Source organism: Cervus canadensis, chromosome 28 (genome assembly GCF_019320065.1).
Source record: "Cervus canadensis isolate Bull #8, Minnesota chromosome 28, ASM1932006v1, whole genome shotgun sequence".
In the NCBI taxonomy this organism is placed as follows: domain Eukaryota; kingdom Metazoa; phylum Chordata; class Mammalia; order Artiodactyla; family Cervidae; genus Cervus; species Cervus canadensis.
Window position 1 is genome coordinate 20,653,774 of NC_057413.1, and position 22,311 is coordinate 20,676,084.

At 40.2% G+C, this 22,311-nt stretch overlaps 1 protein-coding gene, 1 long non-coding RNA gene and 1 other non-coding gene across 4 annotated transcripts; 2 read left to right on the forward strand and 1 right to left on the reverse strand.

Annotated features, from left to right (window-relative positions):
* Nucleotides 1–256: 256 nt before the first annotated feature.
* Nucleotides 257–8,544, forward strand: LOC122429692. 2 transcript variants are annotated; one of them, XR_006266106.1, is made up of 7 exons: nt 257–334; nt 1,036–1,096; nt 1,539–1,612; nt 2,697–2,876; nt 4,081–4,180; nt 5,443–5,503; nt 7,080–8,544. It is a non-coding gene; the product is annotated as an uncharacterized LOC122429692 (long non-coding RNA). The 2 variants fall into 2 exon arrangements; XR_006266107.1 differs by lacking the exons at nt 257–334; nt 1,539–1,612 and having other exon boundaries at nt 1,054–1,096.
* Nucleotides 2,864–12,218, reverse strand: LOC122429690 (tripartite motif-containing protein 26-like). The gene is given in 7 exon segments (XM_043450253.1): nt 2,864–3,555; nt 3,979–4,011; nt 5,368–5,483; nt 7,495–7,517; nt 9,082–9,312; nt 9,549–9,644; nt 11,477–12,218. Coding segments are annotated over 7 exon segments (1,749 nt in total). The 5' UTR covers nt 12,035–12,218.
* An 8,288-nt stretch (nt 12,219–20,506) lies between these two features.
* TRNAG-CCC lies at nt 20,507–20,579 on the forward strand. Its single transcript has one exon. It is a non-coding gene; the product is annotated as a tRNA-Gly (tRNA).
* Nucleotides 20,580–22,311: the final 1,732 nt, after the last annotated feature.

Genomic DNA, 22,311 nt, shown 5'->3' on the forward strand with positions numbered 1-22,311 from the left:
TGCCAGGAAGCATGGTGAATTACATGATTGGGTGTCCCAATCAATCACATCTGTAAGGAGGGCAGACTAGAGCAAGGATAAAGGAGCATTTGCAACCATCAGTCCTGTTACCCAGGATAGAGAGATGTTCAGTACTTTCTGAATTGCACAGTGCCCTGTTTCTCTGTGCTTAAATGAAATTATGCATAGTTTTGTCTTGTTTTGTTTCACTTTATTATGATTTCAGTGTATCCTCATTTGATGTTTCTATTTTATGAAATGATTTATTCCAAAGAGAACAACATGGCCTAGCTGTGGGCACCAGACCAGCTTCAAGTAACTCTGAGGTCTAGCTGTGAGTGTCACACCTGTTCCCTGGGGTCAGGAGGCTGATTTTTCTTCCTTAAATTCAATATTTTAAAATTCCTACATCAAGACTGGAAAATAAAGACTATTAAAAAACAATTTGGAAAAGAAATGTAAATACCAAATAAATTCATTATTAATAAATGGGAAAAGTGGGAATGTGAAAGGAAAAATGGAAAGAAAAATTATATCTGTCAGCTTGGCAAAGATGAAAGGAAAATAAAGGCTAGACCTTTAATAGGTCTTCTTGGAAAAGTCAAGGTAGGGCAGGGAAAACAGATTAGGATTGGCTGGTATGAATAAGTATCAGCAGGCTTTGGTTTATGGTAGTGGTCTTTGATTGTCTGGTACCTGGCCCTGGAATCATTAAGGCAAAGGAACATTACCTCTTAGGGTACAAAGGCCAGATCAGGGGGTAAGGAGGGTGCTGGCAGGGTGGGATGGAAGTCTGGATTGGTTAGTTTTCATATCAGAGGCTTGCTCCTGGCTGGGCTTGTAGTCCTGGGAAAGCTGTCTCTCCTCAGTGAGAAAGATTTTGTTATTGTTTTTTAAATTATTAATTTTTATCTTTGCACTGGGTCTTCACTGCAGTGCATGGGCTTTCTCTACTTGCAGACAGTGAGCTGGGGGGTGGCTCCTTTCTAGTTGCAGCGCACAGGCTTCTCCTTGCCATGTCTTCTCCTGTTGCAGAGCACAGCCTCTGGGCCCAGGGGCTTCAGTAGTTGCAGCACACGGGATCAGTTGCTCTGAGGTATTCGGAATCTTCCCCAACCAGGGTTGAAGCTGTGTCCCTGGGTTGAACCTGAATACAAGGGGATTCTTATCCACTGTACCACCAGAGAAATCCTTCAACAAAACATTCTTAAACAACTGAGCTATCAGAGCAAATTTCCCCACATTTTGAACCCAGGAGTTTAAATATGGGAAGTTCTTTGGCAACTAGCATCTGCTCCCATGTCTTGAGAAAGGTGAACTACATGAGTCTGGATGAGACCACCTCTTATTACAGAAGGTGAAAACACACTTTCCCAACCTTTTTTGTTGCTGGGCACAGGCAGGCATCCTATACTCTGGTGTGCTTATGGCAGATTTTGATTTAGGGGTTAGTTACATGAAGAACTAGGGCCGGTTCTATCCACTAATTTCCTGAGCCCGTTCCTTCCTCAACTCTTCATTCTCATCTCTGTATCCAGGAGAACTTGACCCATCAGTTGAGTCTATGAATCCACCAAGATAGCTACTGCCAAACACACCTCTCGTTCCATAAGTTAGTGTTCTTACTTCTTCCTCTTCTGTTCCCCACCAGATTATATCCACTCTCCAATAGCTTGGACTCATGCATGATGTATTCTGTTTATATCCTGACAATTCAACCATCCTCTCAAGTCCTGCTGACTCCACCTCCTCCCCCTCTCACTGCAGCTCCCACCTCGCTGGGGGTCACGTGGATGTGCCTCCAGAATTTGCATGCAGGCATGCACACATATCCCTCCCTCTTTGCACTCCACATGCCCCAGTGATGTTTAATTAATTTCCCTTTTTAAAAAAATTAATTTCCCTTTTTCTAAAATCAGCCCATTTGTTTTCTGCTGCTTATATGTAAGACTACTAATTTAACATTAAGCTTAGTATCTATTTCTACCATCTCAAAACACAGCTGACATAAGACATGACTTCAGAATCAAGTGACTTCCAAAAACTCATATACAGCTGAACCTTACATGGCTTCCCCTCTCGCCTTCGCACTGCAAAAATTATCAGAACATGGCAGATAAATGAAGGAACTTTTACACCAGATATCTCAAATCTTACAGTATATCAAAGGTTAAACAGTTATGAACTGCCAAATATTTACCATTTCCTCAGCTGCTTAGATGATTTGGAAGACGCTGATGCTGCCAAAGATTGAGGGCAGGAGGAGAAAGGGGTGACAGAGGATGAGATGGTTGGATGGCATCATTGGCTCAATGGAAATGAGTTTGAGCAAACTCCGGGGCATGGTGAAGGACAGGGAGGCCTGCGTGCTGCACTCCATGGAGATGCAAAAAGTCAGACACAACTAAGCAACGGAACAACAACTGCTTAGAAGGATGGCAGGAGAAATTATGGGGCAGAAAAGGTGCTTCAGAAATCAATATGGATGTTGACACCAATTACTGTTTGTTGCAGGAGCCGAGATCCTGTAATACAGTCACTCGTTCTCATCCGTTTGTCTCAGTGGCAGGTGAAGAACCAAATCAAAGGCAACAGAAGAGATAAATCAGTTAACACACATTTTAATAAACACATCAAAGACATTCCAACCATTCCCCTTAGAGAAAGAAGATCAACTATTACCGTCCCCATTTCAGAGACAGAGCAGCGAGGACAAGAGACTCATGACTGCCATAATGCTCCAGTCATCTGAGAGCTTTCAGAAACCCAGCAGGACCGTCCGGCTGAGGCAGAGAGCTGGGAGTGAGGAAAAGGAACAAAGGATAAAGGAAAAAGCCTGGGGCTGTGCCCAGGAGGTCTTCTCTCAGGGTCTCAGCGTAAGTCTGGATTTCCTGCAGTTAAGCCACAGGAAAGGGAAAATTCTCCCAGTGAAGGCAGATGAGAATTCATAGATGATCTCTTGAGTTCTGGCATTGGTAAAGGTTACCTTCCCACCATCATGATCCAGAGCAACTCCAATCTGCCGGGGGCAGTAGGACAGGATCTGGAAGGGCTCAGGGCTGGTGCATATAGACACCCCAGCTGAGGACAGCTGCAGAGCCCAGAACCCCTCCTCGGGGGTGAAGTTGAGAAATCCCCTTCTCACCACTGACTCTCTTGCCATCCCCAGCAGGCAGAATTTTGGCCATATTCCATGTTCCTGAGACCATTCCCCCTCCAACTCCTCATTCTCCTCTCTGCATTCAGGAGAATGATACCCATTAGTGATGCCTATAAATCCACCAAGATCTCTACTGCCGAACACACCTCTGCTTCCAGCCCTGTATCTCATTGCTTCTTCTTACTCCTCTGCTTCCCACCAGATCCTGTCTACTTTCACTTCCCAGTACACTTTGCCCCATGTGAAGCCCTTACTGCCCAGCACCCCGGACTCCAGATCAAATCGCTGACCACATTGGCATTTGTTCATCCGCAAGCCAGTGAACATCATACTCTTCCCATTTGGAGACACTGAGAGGTAGCCGTTGGCTGTCTGGGAATCCAGGATGATCCTCACTGTGGGGACAAGGAGACAAAGGTGTGGCATTAGAAAAGATACCAAATGAGATTTGTTCCATAGGTTCTGGGGCCTTTGTGACAATGGTGGGGGACTCCTCAGGGGACCAGGACAAAGACTGCTCTGACCTTGTGTTCAGACTATTAGCAACCATATCTAGAGAGTATAAAGAACACATAAAATTCAAGGCCTCAGGCAGTGCGAAGAGACTGAAGAGGAAAAAAGATAAGAACTGGGATCACTACAGCTTAGCAAATCTGGGGAACGGTTTATGGTTCTAAACTCAGGATAAAGAATTTGGATACATTAGTCACATGAAGACCTTCCTTGTTAAAACAAACAGGCTGACCCATAAGTAATAAGGGCTTCACAGGAAAGTGGTAATTTGCAAACTTCAGCCACTATCCCCTCCAGATACTTACTTGTCTTATATTGCAGCTCCCTCATCAATTTTCCTAGAGTAAAAGAACAAAAGGACAGTGAGCAATTCTTTCTTGTTTTTTGTTTTTTTTTTTTCCCTTTAGCCACACTGCTTGGCTTTCGGGAAGACCAGGGATTGAACTCAGGCTGACGGCGGTGAAAGCACAGAGTCCTACCCACTGGACCACCAGGGAATTCTTGACAGTAAGTGGCTCTGACACCAGAGCTTCTCGGTCAGACTCTCTTACGGTATCTCATATAACTTTCACAGTTAACAGGGGATCATGAAAGTTCAAGTGAAACAGAGGAATTAATTCAGGAGACACCCACAGCTGTCCAGTCTAAACAGGTTCATGTGAATGTCCATGAAAACACGTGCTGAACCCACCTGGTGCTTCATTAAAGAGTACCTTTGGGCATACTACCCGTTTCTAAACTGAGTCCTAAACTTCTAGTCCTAAACCACACTATTTCTCTCCACTCTCAAAGACACCTCTTTAGAGTCATTCTCTCACTATTCTTTAATTTTATTTTCAATTGTGGTTAAAACACATAACATTTACTGTCTTTACCATTTTTAAGTGTATAGTTCATTAATGTTAAATATATCTAAATTGTTGTGCAATCAATTTCCAGAACTTTTCCATTTTTTAAAACTTAAACTCTATACTTATTAAACAACAGCTCCTCATTTCCCCCTCCTCTCTAACCTGGCAACCACTAATCTACTTTCTGCTCCTATGGATTTGACTGCTTTAGAGACCTCATATACATGGAATCACACAGTACTTGTCTCTTTGTGACTGGCTCATTTCATTTAGCATATTGTCCTTGAGTTTCATCCATGTTAGAGTATGTGTCACAGTTTCCTTCCTTTTTTAGGCTGGATAGTATTCAGTTGTCTGCATATGCCACATTCCATTTCTCCATTCATCCAGTGATGAACATTTGGGTTGCTTATACTTCCTGTCCATTGTGAATAATGTTGCTATGAACATGAGAGTGCAAATATCTCTTTGAGGGCTTGCTTTTAATTCTTTGGGAAGTGGGAATGCTAGATCATATGGTAATTATATGTTTAAAATTTTGTGGAAATGCCATACTGTTTTCCATAGCCTCCCAATCTTCTTTTACCTCACTGTTAGATATGAAATATATTTCTACCAACTCTGAGACCTATTAACTATGATTCTACATTATGGAACAGTCTTAGACTATCACATGGAAGCCTCCATGGTTTGGACTTAAATTTCCTCCCCAGTGTCCCTGCCTGGTGTGAATGACATGCACAAGAGCCAGGAACTTTGAGAAGGTGAGGCCATGATCAAAACTTAAAGAAACATTACAGAGAAAGAAAGAAGGTTTTCTAGGCTCAGAACTCCCTCCTTTACCATGGAATCCTCTGAGTCCTTTCTTTAAACAAAGAAGTTTATCTGAAAATTCTTCAATCTGTTTTCTGACTGCAGGACTGATAGGCTTTTCAATCCAGAACTTCTTCCGGGGGTATCTAGAGATAATGAAGTCACAGTAAGTACTCCTGAGAGAAAGGCATGGTTTCCCACTGTCAGAGTATACACATGTGAACAAATACCAATAGTGGACCAAAGAGGCTTTTCCAAGTGGCTGGTTTCGACATCAGAGTCAGAGAGAAGAATATAGAGATCTGAAGAAAGGGCCATGATCCAAGGATTCTCTATCCACCCACATGTCATTTATGGTGGTTTAGTTGCTGAGTCTTGTCTGACTATTGAGACCCCATAGACTGCAACCTGCCAGGCTCCTCTGACCATGGGATTCTCCAGGCAAGAATACTGGAGTGGGTTGCCATTCACTTTTCCAGGGCATCTTCCCGACCCAGGGATCAACCTGCGGGAGATTTTTTTTACCAATGAGCCACCAGGGAAGCCCAAAAACCTAGAGCTATGCCTGAACAGGGACTTAAACAGATTAAAAGTCTGATGTTTGACCTACCGACTGAGCTATCTGGGCCCTCTTAAGTATATCAATACAAAATACTTAAATAACAAAATTACTAAGGAAAACCTCATGGAGATATATCAGTCCTATTCCAAGAACACAAAGAATGTACCTTTCAAGTGCATACAACTGTCCAAAAATTTAAAACACACAATACAGAAAGCCTCGATAAAGTCCAAAATAGTAGAAATGGCAACACACTTCTCTGATCACAAAATATAAAAACTATGAAACATAAAACTGTTAGGAAAAAAAACACAGCACCATTGACAGATGTCCTCTTTTTTAAACAAATCTTATATTAAATAGCAAATGAAATTTAAAATTTTAAAATATCTAGAAAACAATGAAAAATACTATGGACTAGAAATTATAGCATATTTCAAAAACAAGGCTCATAAATATATACACACAATATTAGAAAATATTAAAAAGAGAAAAAAGAGAAAGGCAAGTAGAGAAGGCAAAAATAGATATAAACAAAACATATTCAGATATAAACTATAAAATGTAAGGATATTATTTGTCAAACACTGCAAATACTTTTTAAAATATAAATGAAAGTGATTTCCAGGAGCTATAAATACTAACTATTCCAATTAAAATGTGTCAGATGAATTTATTTTAAAAGAAAATTTTATGTTGCATATAAGAGATACATAAAAATAACAGCCCAGATAGATTGAGAGTTAGAAAATAAAAAGTTCAATAGTATGCAAACACTAATCAAAAGAAAACTAGACTAACTACTGATATCAGACAAAATACTCTAGGGCAAAAAGTCTTACACATTCTGTATCACCCTCGTTTCTTATATAATCACTCATCTCCGACTGTCTCTGTCTGGTCTCCCCAGCCAGAATCTGGCATCCTATCTCCTTTCCCCACCTGGTAACTGGTCCATGGTAAATGCTCAGATTATGCCAACAGTCCTGGGTGTCTCTGAGATGAACTATGTATTCTCAAAATATTTGGCTTTTATCTCTGTTCAAAGCTTCTGCATGTCATTATGGGTATGGTTTTTGAAAAGTGTCAGTGTTTAATGCCTAACACATTAGCTGAGAACCACTGCCAAAGAAACCATTATTTTTGTGACTCATATAAGTATCTTCTTCTTATGATCCAGCAGAGAGCAGGCAACCATCACTAACAAGCGTGGAGGACAATTTGATGAAGAAATGTGCTGTACAAAATGTGAGGGAAGTGCAGCCAGGAGAGGCAGCTGGGAACCAAACAGGAATAAAAAGAACAAAAGGACACTGGGTCTTAGAAACAAATGTGTATTTTAAACTTTTTCAAATACTCTGCCATAATCTCCTCCCATTTCAATTCTCCCTATCCTCTTACCATCCTAAGTTCCAAGACAATAATTTTTCTAGGATGTTCTATGGAATACCTTTCATATTACACTTTCTAGAAGAATCTCTCTTCTTCCAAATAACCCCTTTCATCCCTTGCCAAATTTCAATAAGTTATGGTGACAGAAAGAAAAAACAAAGGAACACCTAAGTGGTTAAAAAAATAAAGCAAGCAGCACTTACCTGCGTGTTATGTCACTTGGGTCCTAGAAAGGAAGAGAAGACAGACTGTCATGGAAATAAGGTTCCCAGTAGCCAACACCGTTCCTTACGATGAGCTCGCTGGGAATGGGTACACAATAGGACTGTACAGAGAATTTTCTGGTGGGCTTGGACCTGTGCTATTCTCCACTGTGGTATCAGTTTATGGAGACACATGTTTCCCCTTCCTTTCCTCCATTTGAGTCTGGAATATCCTCTCCAGGAAAACTTTCTTGATCTGTTAAGACTTCTACTGTCTATCAGATTAAGACTGAAATCTCAGAATGCCTTTGAAGGCCTCTACTCAGCTGGCTCCATCTTACCTAGCCCATCTTCCCTTTAACTTCTTCCTCACTTAGGCTGACTCCTCCAGAAAGGTGGCCCCTTTCACTCTATGTATCCTTCCTATCTTCCAAACTCTCTTCCTCAGCACCTGCGGGCTTCCCAGGTGGCTCAATGGTAGAGAATCCTCTCGTCAGTGCAACAGCCATAGGAGACTCAGGTTTGATCCCTGGGTCAGGAAGATCCCCTGGAGGAGGAAATGGCTAACCCACTCTAGTATTCTTGCCTGGAAAACCCCATGGACAGAGGAGACTGGCGGGCTACAGCCCCTGGGGTCGCAGAGTCGGAAAGGACTGACATGCGTGCTGCACCTACACCCACCTTTTTATTATCACACATTAAGTTTATTATCACATTCATGTGTTTCATTTTAACCAATGCACCTCCACAAATGGAATGTTCAACTCCTCTTTCCTGCTAACCCAAATCTTTACATTTTCCTCAAGGCTACCATTACAAGCTGCTTCGTCCATGAAGCTTTTCCTGACTAGCCTTTTCCAGAATTCCTGTGGCTTCCAGTCTGATTATAAGATTTAACACTCAATTATTTCTTATAATTATAAATGTACATGTATGGATGTGAGAGTTGGACTATAAAGAGAGTTGAGCGTCAAAGAATTGATGCTTTGAACTGTGGTGTTAGAGAAGACTCTTGAGGGTCCCTTGGACTGAAAGGAGATCAAACCAGTCCATCCTAAAGGAAATTAGTCCTGAACATTCATTGGAAGGACTGATGCTGAAGCTGAAGCTCTAATACTCTGACCACCTGATGCAAAGAACTGACTCATTGGAAAAGCCCCTGATGCTGGGAAAGATTGAAGGCAGGAGGAGAAGGGGACAACAGAGGATGAGATGGTTGGATGGCATGACCAACTCAATGGACATGAGTTTGAACAAGCTCTGGGAGTTGGCGATTGACAGGGAAGCCTGGCGTGCTGCAGTCCATGGGGTTGCAAAGAGTTGGACATGACTGAGTAACTGAACTGAATTGACTGACAGATCTTACTATCTCAGTGCATATTGCATATCTGTGCATACTGCAGTCTCCTGCCCACTGTGATTTGGGGCTTACAACCTATCGGTTTGCTAATTAACTTGTCAATGAACTCAACAAAGGAGAACAAAACCTTGTCTCTCCTGACTCCTGGTCCAGATCTCATGCTAATGGAGGGGCCAGACTGCAGCCTGGAGCAAGAGGACTTGGGTACAATTTAACTGGTCCATCACCTGCAAAAGTTCAAGTGCTGGCTGCCGAGCTTTCTTCTCTAGCTCAGAAATCAGGGTCTCCAGCCGGATGACCTCCTCAGAGCCCTTGGTGACATGGCTGTTCCTTCCCTCAGAAAGGTGTTGCTCCATTCCCTCCAGCCACTCCAACAGGTACTGCTCCCTTTCTCTCAGGAACTGATAGCCCTGCTCAAACACTGATGCTATGTCTTGCTTGTGGTTCTGGAATTTTGCCTACAGTAAAGGCAGAAAGACAAAGAGGATTTCTCCTGAGAGACTGGAAACATTTGTGAGATCTGAGGATAAGTTCAGAACAAGAATCCCTTCTATCACACCCACTTTCTCCTCATCCCTCATTATGCCCCCTCCCCTCAACCTACATACACACACACACACACACACACACTCTCTCTCTCTCTCTCTCCCACCCAACACAGGTACACAGAACATTCACCTGAAACTTCTTGTACCAGCAGGGCCTGAATCTCATCTTCTCCTGTAGATTGAAAATTCTGAATCCTGTCCCGGTCTCCCTTCAGAATCTTCAGATGGTTTAGAATTCTACCCTATGCGGAAAAAAAAAAACCATGAATAATCTCAAGATGAAGATGAAAATGCCTTCAATAAGAAAAGACACCTGCAAAATGATTTCAGAGTGAAATCAGATAGTCTTGATCTTATGTAGTGTTATGAGATAACTAGGTTGGAATAGTTTTCATCCTAGTTAATGATGAAGAAACAAAGTGAGTGCTATGTTAGCTTAGAGTAGCTTCTCAGAAGTGAGATAAAATGCATGTTAAACTTATACTGTACTGTATGTCAATTACATCTCAATAAAACTGGGAGAAAAATAAGTGAGATAAAATTTATTATCATTACAACTACTAAGACTTATAGTGTAGTTTTTATATTTACACTGTTTCTTTCCACCACAAATATAGATAATTTATATTAAAATTAATTGATAACATGGAAATAAAAAAGAAAATCAACACAAAATAATGAAGGAAAATATATACACTAACTCCAAATCACTGAGGGAATGACTAAATCAATTTTAAGAGTCCTGTTAACCAAAGACAAAAGGGAAATAGTGATTCATGTAATCCTTTAGCAGACAGAAGGAAAAATACTGGTATGTCAGAAAAAAATAATATTTTCCCTGAGATTAAATTCTGAAAGGAAATTCATATAAGATGCAATATTCTCACAAATATTTTTATAATACATATTAAGCACACACTTTGAAGCTAAGTATCAAGATGGCTATCAAGAGCACCAGTATTCCATATTGCTGGTTGAGGCTTGATCAGATGCTTCGGAAACTAAAACATCAAGGCAATGGGATAGGTTTGCTATTATAAAAGATATGAAAACAAACTAGTTTTATTATTTATATTAAAAGAATCCATGTTGCCAACAACTTACCATGCTATAGAATTTGAACCTTCCCCTTACAATTGTTAGAATGGCTATTATTTAAAAAAATGAAAGATAACAAGTATTGGTGAAGATGTGAAGAAAAGGAAACCCTGGTACACTACTACTGAGAATGGAAACTGGCACAGTCATGGAAAACACAGTAGATGCCTCTCAAAAAATTAAAAATAGAACTACCATATGATCCAGCAATCCTATTTCTAGGTATTAATCTAAAGGAACTGAAATCAGGATCTCAAAGAGACATCTGCACTCCCATGTTTATTGCAGCATTATCCTCAACAGCCAAGCTTTGGAAACAACCTACTATTCAATGGATGAATGGATGCAGACAGTGTGGTACATACATACAATGGAATCTTACTCAGCCTTTTAATAAGAAGAAAATCCTGCCATTTGCAACCACACAGATGGACCTGGAGGACATCATGCAAGGTGAAATAAGCCAGGCACAAAAGACAAATACTATATCATCTCACTTGTATGAGGAATCTAAAACTCTTAGAAGCAGAGTAGAATGGTGGTGGCCTGCAGCTGGAGGGGAAGGTAAAGGGGAGGTGATGGTCAAAGGGTAAAAGTTTCAGTTATGCAAGATAAGTTCTGAAGATCAAGTCTACACCATAGTGCTTACAGATAACAACACTGTGTTGTATAGTTAACATTTGCTAACAGGACAGATCTTACGCCAAGTGTTCTCTCTTTCTCAGACACAGTAAGACAATAATAAATCAGGTGGGAGGAAACTTTGGGAGGTGATGAATAGTCTCTGGCCTTGATGGTAGTGACATACTTATCCCCAAACTCATCAAGTTGCATACAGTAAATATATGAGCAGCTTTTTATGTGTCAAACATACCTCAATAAAGTGTTTATTAAACAAATTTTGGACCTTATCCTGAAGGTACAATAGAACTTTTTTGGCTCCAAGAACAGAGCGGGGGTCCAGCGAGCTTCTTACCCGATAAGACTGGGCAGCTTACGCCAGCAGAACAGCAGCGTGGTGCCTGTGCTCCCAGGACGCCCGACACACGACACCCAGGATCTGCCGGTCGTCCTTGCAGTGGTAACACAGCTTCTCCAGATGCTGCCCGCACAGCTTCTCCGCTCGCTGCTCGAGCAGTCTGTCCTCTCTGGGTTGTCTCTCCTCATCTACTTTCATCCTCCAGATGTTCTCCACTATGCTGGCCATCTGCCACACATGGCGGATATTCTCTTTCATAAAGGCTGTCTTGCAGAGAGAACAATATAATGGCTGCTGAGCAGATTCACAGACCTTAATGATGCAGTGAAAGCAGAAGACACGACCACAGTCGACGGTAACGGGGTCTTTCAAGTAGTCAAGACAGATAGAACACAGCACCTCGTCCTCCAGTTTCCTCAGAGGAGAGGCAGCGGCCATGATAGCAACGCTGAAACCCTGCAGAGCGCTCCTTCTCAAAAGGAAGAATGACCTTCTAAGAAGATACAAAGGAAAAACAGAAATTGTGAATTTATTCAACATTAAAATGGAACTCATGAGAAAATAGTTTTTATGTTCAAATTGTTCCCAGCCTTTTCCCTCTAAATCCAAAGTTCCTTCCAGACCACTATTCAGAACAGATTCCAGCCTGCAAAGCTAAACTGGTATTAGTTTCAGGTAGTCTGCTTTTCTGTAAACATTTTAAGGGGTACTAATACGTGTAATTAAGTGGTGAGTATTCTAGAAGATTGTAGTATTGGGAAAGTAAATACCCAATAAAGTCTAAGGAATTTCCCTAACTCTAAGTAGATCAGCTTTAGTGAAAATATTTGCTGTAAATGATTCAATAGTAAAGAATAGGAATTACAAAAATTTAGGGCTTAGGTCCAGTGGTTAAGAATTTGCACTCCTATGCAGAAGGCATGGGTTCATTCCCTGATTGGGGAACTAAGATCCCACATGCCACACGGTGTGGCCAAAAAAATTATCATTGTAAAAACTTTAGGTCTATATTTTAAACTTATCTGAGAACATGAGAGTTAGATTATTAGAAACCATTAGGTTCAACCATAGGTCTTTTATTCATATGCTGCCTTGTAAACATCATTATGATTTAAACTAATGGTTTTCAAACATTTTTGGAAACATCACAGTTAGAAACGCATTCACATCCCAGTCTAATAAATTAACACATGCACACGCATATGCACACACATACTAAAACACAAGTTTTGTTCAGTATCATTTACTCTGACTTTTTTTTTTTTTCAATTTTTTTATTAGTTGGAGGCTAATTACTTCACAACATTTCAGTGGGTTTTGTCATACATTGATATGAATGTATCTGACTTTTAAAACTCTGACTTTTAAAACTGCAGTCCATTTTTAAAATGCTGGTTATAACCCACAAAATTGATGCCATGATATAAGCTATTGCAATCGATAATTTGAAAATCACTGATTTAAACCACACTAACTTTATCACTAACCCTGACTTCTACCCAGAAATGCAAACTCTAGGGAACTAGAGACGCCTACCATGTCTCTAGTAGCTAGAGACATGCAAGCTACCACTTGCAGCTTAAATTCACATCTCCAATTGCATTATTTTCCTCATTGTTTTTATTCCTTGGTAAGAGCTACCAACAACTACCCCACTACCCAAGCTAAAACCTAGGTGTGATTTTAGACACCTCATTCTTTCACTACCACCTCCCATATCTGGTCACTGAATTAAATAGTAGAATATCGGAAATAAAAATTTCACTGCATGGTCTTAACAGCAGAATGCAGATGACAGGGGGAAAAAGAGTCAATGAACTTGAAGAAGGTGCAATAAAAATTATCAAATCTTAATAATAGAACAAAGCAGAAACTCAGTGACTTATAAAATATCAAAAGGTCTAACATTCATGTCATTAGAATACCAGAGAAGGAAAAGAAATTGGTAAAGGAAAAAAACAGAGAAAAAATTAGCTGAAAACTTCTCAAGTATGTATGGCAAAAGACACAGATTTACAGATTCAAGAAGCTCAGCAAATGCCAAAGAGAATAACTTAAAGAAAAACCACCACAAATACAGCATCATCAAACTGCTGTAAAGCAAAGATGAAGAAAAAAATCTTGAAAGTGATCAGAAAAAAATAACATCACAATGAGGGGAAGGATGATTCAGATGTTGGCACATTTCTTATTAGAAACCATAAAGGCCAACGGACAGTGGGAGAAACATCTGGAAAGTGCTGTGAAAAGTCCTGTCAATCCAGGGTTCTACAGCAGTAAAATATCCTTCAGAAATGAAAGCAAAATATAAATATTTTCAGATGAAATAAAAATGAGAAAATGTATCACCAGTAAACCTGTCCTAAAAGAACTGCTAATGGAAGTTCTTCAGGCTAATGTGAAATTCTACAGGGACATTTGGAACTTCAGGAATAACAAGAGAACAGAAGAAAGAGCAACAGAAATGGTAAACATTTGGGTAAATACAGTAGCTTATTTTACACCTCATAAGTTCTTTAAGATATGTAGGACAATTGGAAGCAAAAATTATAACATTGTTAGATTATGTAGATGTAATACATATGACAATTATAGGGAAAGTGATCTATATGGTTGAAAGGCTTCTGCATTTTACTTGAAGTTGCAAACTTTTAATTCTGCTTAGCTTTTTAACTGTAAGGTCTGTATATTGTAACCCAGATACCAACACCAAAAAATACTATGAAGAGATATAGTCAAAAGCTATCAGGTAATAAACTTGGAATATTTTAAAACATTAGAAATAAGTGAAGAGAAGGCAAGAAAAATGAAACAGAGTAAAAAAAAAAGGTTACAAATAGAAATAATAAAATAGTGGACCCAAGTTCAACAATGTTAATAATTACATTAAATGTGAATAGTCTAGACATACCTACTAAAAGGGATTGTCAAATTGGTTTATAAGAAAGACAAAACTATGTTCTATCTCCAAATAGAATGTTAAATGTAATAATAAAAATTTCTAAATATCTATATTGTTGTTAGATATTAAATATAATAATATAGATCTCTAAAGGTAAAAGAATTGAAAAAAGTGTACCATCTAGCAAATTCTAATCAAAATAAAGCTGGAGTAGCTATGTTAATATTAGATAAAGTAGACTTCAGAACAAGCTATGTTACAAGGGATAAATAGGGCTATTACATAATGATAAAAGGGTTATTTCTTCAAGAAAATATGCTAATCACAAATGTGTGTGCAACAACAGAGCACCATCAAAAGAAACAAAATCTGAATCATTGGAGTTCCAGAAGGAGAAGAGAGGGAGACACAGAAAAACTATTTGAAGAAACGATGGCTAAAACTTTCCCAAACCTGGGAGAAATTTGCATATTCAAGTTCACAAAGCTATTAGATCGCCCTATTACTTCAGTCTGAAATGATCTTATCCAAGACACATTATAATAAAACTGCCAAAAATATAAGACAAGGACAGAACCCTAAAATCAGCAAGAAAAAAGAAGACTGTAAACTACAAAGCTACTCCTATTAGGCTAGCAGTGGATTTCTTAGCAGAAATCCTATAGGCCAGGAAAGAGTTGGATGATATACTCAAGAATTAGATGTCAATTACATATTGAGAATTCTCTATCTGACGAAGTTGCCCATTATTAAGAAGAAACAAAGACTCTGGGCTTCCCTGGTAGTGCAGCAGTAAAGAATCTGTCTGCAATGCAGGAGATGTGGGTATGATCCCTGGGTCAGAAAGATCCTCTGGAGAAGAAAACGGCACTCCATTCCAGTATTCTTGCCCAGAAAATCCCACGGACAGAGGAGCCTGGCAGGCTACAGTCCATGGGGCCGCAAAGAGTTGGACATGACTAAGCAACTAAACAACAACAAAGACTTTACCAGATGGTTTGACAGAAAACAACAAAATTCTGTAAAGCAATTATCCTTCAATGAGAAAATTTTAAAAATTAGCAAAAACATAATTTACAACAAAAAGGTAAAAAAAAAAGACTTTACCAGATGGGATTTCTCTGGTGGTCCAGTGGTTAAGAATCCACCTGCCAATGCAGGGAACATGGGTTCAATCCCTAGTGAAGGAGGATCCCTCATGCTGTGGAGCAACTAAGCCCATGTACCACAACTACTAAGCCCAAGTGCCACAACAAGAGAAACCAGTGCAATGAGAAGCCTGCACACTTCAACAAAGAGTAGCTCCTGCTGGCTGCAACTAGAGAAAGCCCACACACAGCAACAAAGGCCCAGTGCAGCCCAATAAACAAATAATATAATCAAACAAAATGTTTACAAAACACCATTTAAAAAAGACAGACTTCACCAGACAAACAAAAACTGAGGGAGTTTATCACCGCTAGATCTTCCTTACGAGAAATGCTAGAAGGAGTTCTTCAAGCTGAAATGAAAAGATGCTAATTAATAATATGAAAACATACAAATACATAGCACATATAGGTAAAGAGTGAATAAATAATCAAATTCAGAAAACTCTCATACTGTAATATGATAGTGTGTTGGCCACTTAACTATAGTATAAAGGTTAAATGATAAGAACATTAAAAATAACTACACAGTTACTATAATTTCTGAATAAATATACAATACCAAAAGAGGTAAAATCTAACATTAAAGTTTAAGTAGATGAGAAGTAAAAGGGTAGAGTTTTTGCATGTTAGTGAAACTAAGTTGCTCGCAGTATGAAACATACTGATAACATCTACAAGAGGTTTTATGTAAGCCTTGAGGTAACCATAAAGCACAAAAACTTACAGTAGATTCACAAGATAAAGAGAAGGAAATCAAGAGTATACCACTGCATAAAACAACCAATTCACAAAGGAAGGGAGCAAGAAAAAAAGGGAACTGCAAAACAGCCAGAAAGCAATCAATAAGATGGCATCAGTAAGTCCTTACCTATCAACAATTACCCTAAAGGTAAACATATAGAATTCTTCAGTCAAAATGTACTGGAAGGATTTAAAAAATTCAACTATAAGCTGCCTGCAAGATACTCACTTTCAGCTCTAAGTTCACTCATAGGCTTAAAGTAAAGGGATGCAGAAAAAATAGTCCATGCAAATAGAAGACAAAAGAGAGTGAAGGTAGCTTTACCTGTATCGGAGAAAACAGACTTTAAGCTGAAAACAATAATAGATAAAGTCATTATATAATAATAAAGGGGTCAATTCATCAAGTGAGTGAAAGTTGCTCAGTTGTGTCTGACTCTTGGCAACCCCATGGATTATACAGTCCATGGAATTCTCCAGGCCAGAATACTGGAGTGGGTAGCCTTTCCCTTCTCCAGGGGATCGTCCCAACCCAGGGATCAAACCCAGGTCGCCCACATTGCAGGTGGATTCTTTACCAGCTGAGCCACAAGGGAAGCCCAAAAAGCTGGAGTGGGTAGCCTATCCCTTCTCCAGAGGATCTTCCCAATGCAGGAATTGAACCAGGGTCTCCTGCATTGCAGGCGGATTCTTTACCAACTGAGCTATCTGGGAAGCCCAATTCATCAAGAGAATACAGCAATGATAAATATATATGTACCCAACATCAGAGTACCTAAATGTGTTAAGCAAATACTAACAGGTCTGAAGGGAGAAACAGATAACAATAAAATAATAGCAAGGGACTTCAATATTGCAAGCAATGAGCAGATCATCTGGACAGAAAATCAGAAACATTGGATTTCAACCATACTTTAGTCTAAATGGACCTAACAGACATACAACAGCAGCAGAATATACTTTTTTTTGGTTGCCATGCTGTAAAATACATCTCAAGAACTTACATATCTTATAACTGAAAGTTTGTACCTTTTGACTACCTTCATGCATTTTGTCCACCCTACTCCCACCTCTGACAACCACCCATCTGTTCTCTGTATCTATGAGTTTGGTTTATTAGATTTCGCAAACAAGCAAAAATAGAACTACCAATAGATCCAGCAATCCAACTTCTGGGTACATATTCAAAGGAAATAAAAACAGGATATTGAAGAGATATCTGCACTCCCATGTTTTTGCAGTATTATTCACGATAGGCAAGATATGGAAACAACCTAAGTGTCCATCTGTGAATGAATGGATAGAGAAGGTGTGATATATATATATAAGTGGGCATGTGTGCTCAGTTGCTCAGTCATGTCCGACTCTTGGTGACCCATGGACTGTAGCCCGCCAGGCTCCTCTGTCCATGGAATTTTCTAGGCAAGAATACTGGAGTGGGTCGTCATTTCCTCCTTTAGGGGATCTTCCCAACCCAGGGATCAAACCTACTTCTGTGTTTCCTGCATGGGCAGGCAGATTCTTTACCACTGAGCCATCTGAGAAGCCCTCCATATATTAATATAAGATAAAATTTTGTTGTTGTTTAGTAGCTAAGTCATGTCTGACACTATTGTGACCCCGTGGACTACAGCCCACCAGGCTCCTCTGTCCATAGGATTTTCCCAGGCAAGAATACTGCAGTAGGTTGCCATTCCCTTCTCCAGGGAATTTTTCCGACCCAGGAATCAAACCTGCATCCCTTGCATTACAGGTGAGTTCTTTACCACTGAGTTACCAGGGAAGTCCTAATATACAGTACAATATATCTAATGGGATATTATTCAGCCATAAGAAAGAAGGAAATCCTGCCATTTGTGACAACTAGGACCTTGAGGGCACTATGTTAAGTGAAATAATTCAGACAGAGAATGGCAAATACTATATTATATCACTTATGTGGAATATAAAAATCACAACTCACAGAAATGAGAGCATAGAATTGAGGTTACCAGGGGCTAGAAGAGTAGGGGAATCAGGAAGATTTTGGTGAAAAGGTACAAACTTCCAGTTAAAAGATGAACAAGTTCTGGAGCCTAATGCACTGCGCTGTGATCACAGGTTACAGTACTGTACTGTATAATTGAAAACTGCTAAGAGAGTAGATCTTAAATCTTCTCACCACAAAAAATAAATGGTAATTATGTGATGCAGTGGCGGTGCTAGCTAACACAATGACGGTAATCATATTGTGATATATTTGTTTCAAATCAGCACACTGCCCACTTTAAACTTGTGCTCAGTCCCTCAATTGTGTGTAATTCTTTGTGATCCCACGGACTGTAGCCCACCAGGCTCCTCTGTCTATAGAATTTTCCAGGCTGTGATACTGGAGTGGGTTGCCTTTTCCTACTCCAGGGGATCTTCCCAGCCCAGGGATCAAACCTGTGTCTATTGGCAGGCAGATTCTTTACTGCTGTGCTGCCCGGGAAACCACTTTAAATTTATATATCAATTATAGCTCAATAAAGTCTGGGTGGGGGGAGAAAATGCCAAAGATCTTACAAAAATGAAGCACAAAGTCACAGGATACTGGGTCAATATTTTAAAAATTGTGTGTTAATATACACAAATAAGTGAACTAGTGAAGATTGACAATTTTTTAAAAGTACCATTTATAACAATACCATAAAACATGAAATACTTAAATACAAATCTTACAAAATAAGATGTGTAAGATCTCTATGCTGTAAGCTAATAAGCTACAAAAAACATGAAGGAAATCAAAGAGGATCTAAGTAAATGGTGAAATACACTATATAAATAGGATAGAAAGGCTCAGTATTCTTAAGATGCCATGTTAAACCATGGAAAAGCCAAGGGGGCACTACTGTAAAGCTGTTCTTAGGGCATCAGTTGGCCTTAACCCAGCCATGAAGCTCTCCACCAGCACCACCATCATTCCCATACACGGGGGATAATAATAATAACCCGTACATTCCAGAGGACTTACCCTTTGTACTGCGTGGGAGAGGTGCACGGTCGGGTTGTGGGGCAGCCCGAGGCGGGGTTCATCCATCCAGAGTCAGGTGCTTCTTACCTTTTCACCATTCATTTGTCTTTGCCCATTTGAAAATTCCAAGTGCTCCACCCCACCTCAAAATCCCAGCATTTTGGAGAGCTCATGGACCACTGGAGTTCCACCAATCTGAACAGCCATACCTATTGATATCCCAGAATTCTTTGATATTTTCCCCTGAAGTCTCAGTGACTCTTCATATGATGCCAGGAACCCCATTATTTTTTACCTCAGACTAAGCATGCATGTTGGCAAAGTGCAGTGTCACCTATAACCAACTAATCCTGTCTTGTCACATATGACCTCCCTAATCGAATTCAGATTTGTGAGGACAAATATGAACCCCCAAGCCAAATAGGGGCACAAAAGATAAAAAGATCAGAGTAGTCATGAAAATACATTTTTGCATGAAACTTACATATGTACTACTTCTAGACCAGACAGCCTAATCAGGCTCTGTGAAGCCAGCATTATCCTGCCACCAAAGCCAGATAAAGACTTGACTACTCAGATTCCTCTGCATTTTCTTGGACTAGAGAAGTGGCCCACTCCTTCCTGTTACGGGCTGTCCTCCCCAGTGGTGGGCTGAATGGTGGCCACCCCCCCCCCAAAAAAAAGATATGCCTATGTTTGAATCCCCAGAACCCGTGAAGTTTAACTTATTTGGAAAAACACCTTGAGATGAGACCATCCTGGACTACCAGGGTGGACCCTAAATCCAATCCAAATGTCCTTATAAGAGAAACATGGAGAAAAGGAAGAGGCAATGTGAAGACAGAGCCAGAGCTTAAAGTGACACAATCACTATTCAAGAAACACCTAGAATCAATAGATGCTGGAATAGACAAGGAACAGACTCTCTCCTAGAGTCTCTGGTTAAGGCTGGGTGGGCCTTGAGTGAAGATAAAACCTGGGGTTCTGTGTCTTCCTTAGCAGTCATTTAGGTAGAGCCTGAAGAGACATTCCACAACCCAGAGAGGATAAACTATTAGCCCTACAGCCTCCAACTAAAAAAAAAAAGTGCCATCACCCTCCTGCCAGTATCTGATTAACCTGTTTTTATTTTGGGGGCAGCACATTTCTATCAAATTCCCAGATAAATAACAAAGTTTGAAGGGGACTCTGGTATTAATAACAAGAAGTCGCAAAAGCAACAGTGAGGGAGTGCTGAAACTTCCCTGGTGGTCCAGCGGCTAAGACTCTGCACTCCCATTGCAGAGGGCCCAGGTTTGATCCCTGGTCTGGGAACTACAGATCCCTTATGTTGTTACTAAAGATCCTGTGTGCCACAATGAAGATCGAAGATCCTGCATTCTGCTTCTAAGACCCGGGGTAGCCAAATAAATAAATATATATTAAAAAAAAAAGAAAGTCCTGCCATTGGTCTCCCTGCCCTGTTCAGGCCTCACAGAACGGTGGGCATCTGTAACCAACCTCCCCAGAGTCTCTGGCCATGAGATTCTTCCAGCACCTGCCAGCGCCCAGCCTTTGGACCTCATGAACTTTCTCCCTGTGGAGCAGGACAGGCCTTTGCGCAGCAGCTGCCGTCTGTTCACGGGCCACAAGGAAGGCTGATTCTCTGCTCAAAGGGAAGGTTGTTCCTCTTCAGCTTGACGATCTCATTCTCCTATGTGTTAGTTCTACTGTGGTGGGAGTACAGACTTTTTAGTTTTTAAATCTTCCTATAGTTTATTCATTTTCTTTGTTTAAAACTTTTGACTAGCAAGGGACTCACATGATTCTAAAATCTGATGGTATACATATAAAACCATAGAAATAACAGGGTTTATGAGGAAAATAGGATTTTGCCAAACAGCTCAGAATCTCCACATTTTGGTAAGCATAACAGTAACAAAACAATCCATAACAATCCAAATAAAAACACTAGCATCCTTTTTAAAACACTTGTTAAACAGCTAATAGACAAAGGTTATAATATGAGGTAAAGGACTTTACCATTATTGAAACAAAAAAGGGGTAAAGCTACTTTGACTAGGTGAGGACAGATGGAAGCTGGTGGTTTATGGAAACAAAGCAGGGGGTCATCACCAACAGAAGCTGCAGGATAAGCAGCTGAGACCTTGCATAAAAAGTAGGTGCGGATGCTGGTGGCTTTGGCTCATTGTTTCTGGTTGTTTCTTTTGCACTAGCATTTCTGGGCTGTCTTACTACCTTTTTTCATTTAGAATCAGCTTACAGAGTTCCAAATACAATCTTCTCCCACAAAGCACAGACTGCACCACAATCATCTTTTTCTATCACTGCAAATGCATCTCAGCAGAAGACACCTAGGAAAGCTCTTATAAGGCAGCCTGATGACATTTTTCTCCCGTGCTTTTGAGGAGCGCATCAGCAAAAAGAGTTGTTGCCGCTCCTGTGTAGAATCAGACTGCAGCAGCACCTTTACTAGTCTTGTCCTCAAAAAATTCAAGAAGATCAGGCTAATTATTTCATAAGCACTTCAAGACAGAGAATGTGTTCAACCACGTGGAGAGGAAGGAGGCGGAGTGAATGGCATCATCTAAGCATCATATTCCCTCAGCATGTTCGGCTGTATTGCATTTGGAACTTCGCATTCAGCTGCTGCTACTCAGCGCAAAACATTCACGTACTGGGACAGATACACGCGGCACAATGCAGATTCCACGTTATGCTGACACCATTCCCTTGTTTATTTGCCCGAAGAAGCACTCTTTGCCACAGTAGAGACACTGAAGGGTCTTGCTTACAATCCCGCCCATCATCTGTCCAGTTCAAGCCTGAATCCCAAATAGGGAACCACCTTCTTTAGTTTCTTGTGTGCTTTCCAGCTATGAAAATATCAAGAGACTCTTGGTTCCCATCTCTCTGTTTTTGTTTTTGTTTTTTTAAAGCTAACCTGTTCTACACAGTTTTTCACCTTACTCTTTCCACTTGCAATATATCTTTGAGATCTTACCAAAAGTACACAGAGAACTCCTGCATTGTGATTAGTTTTTCA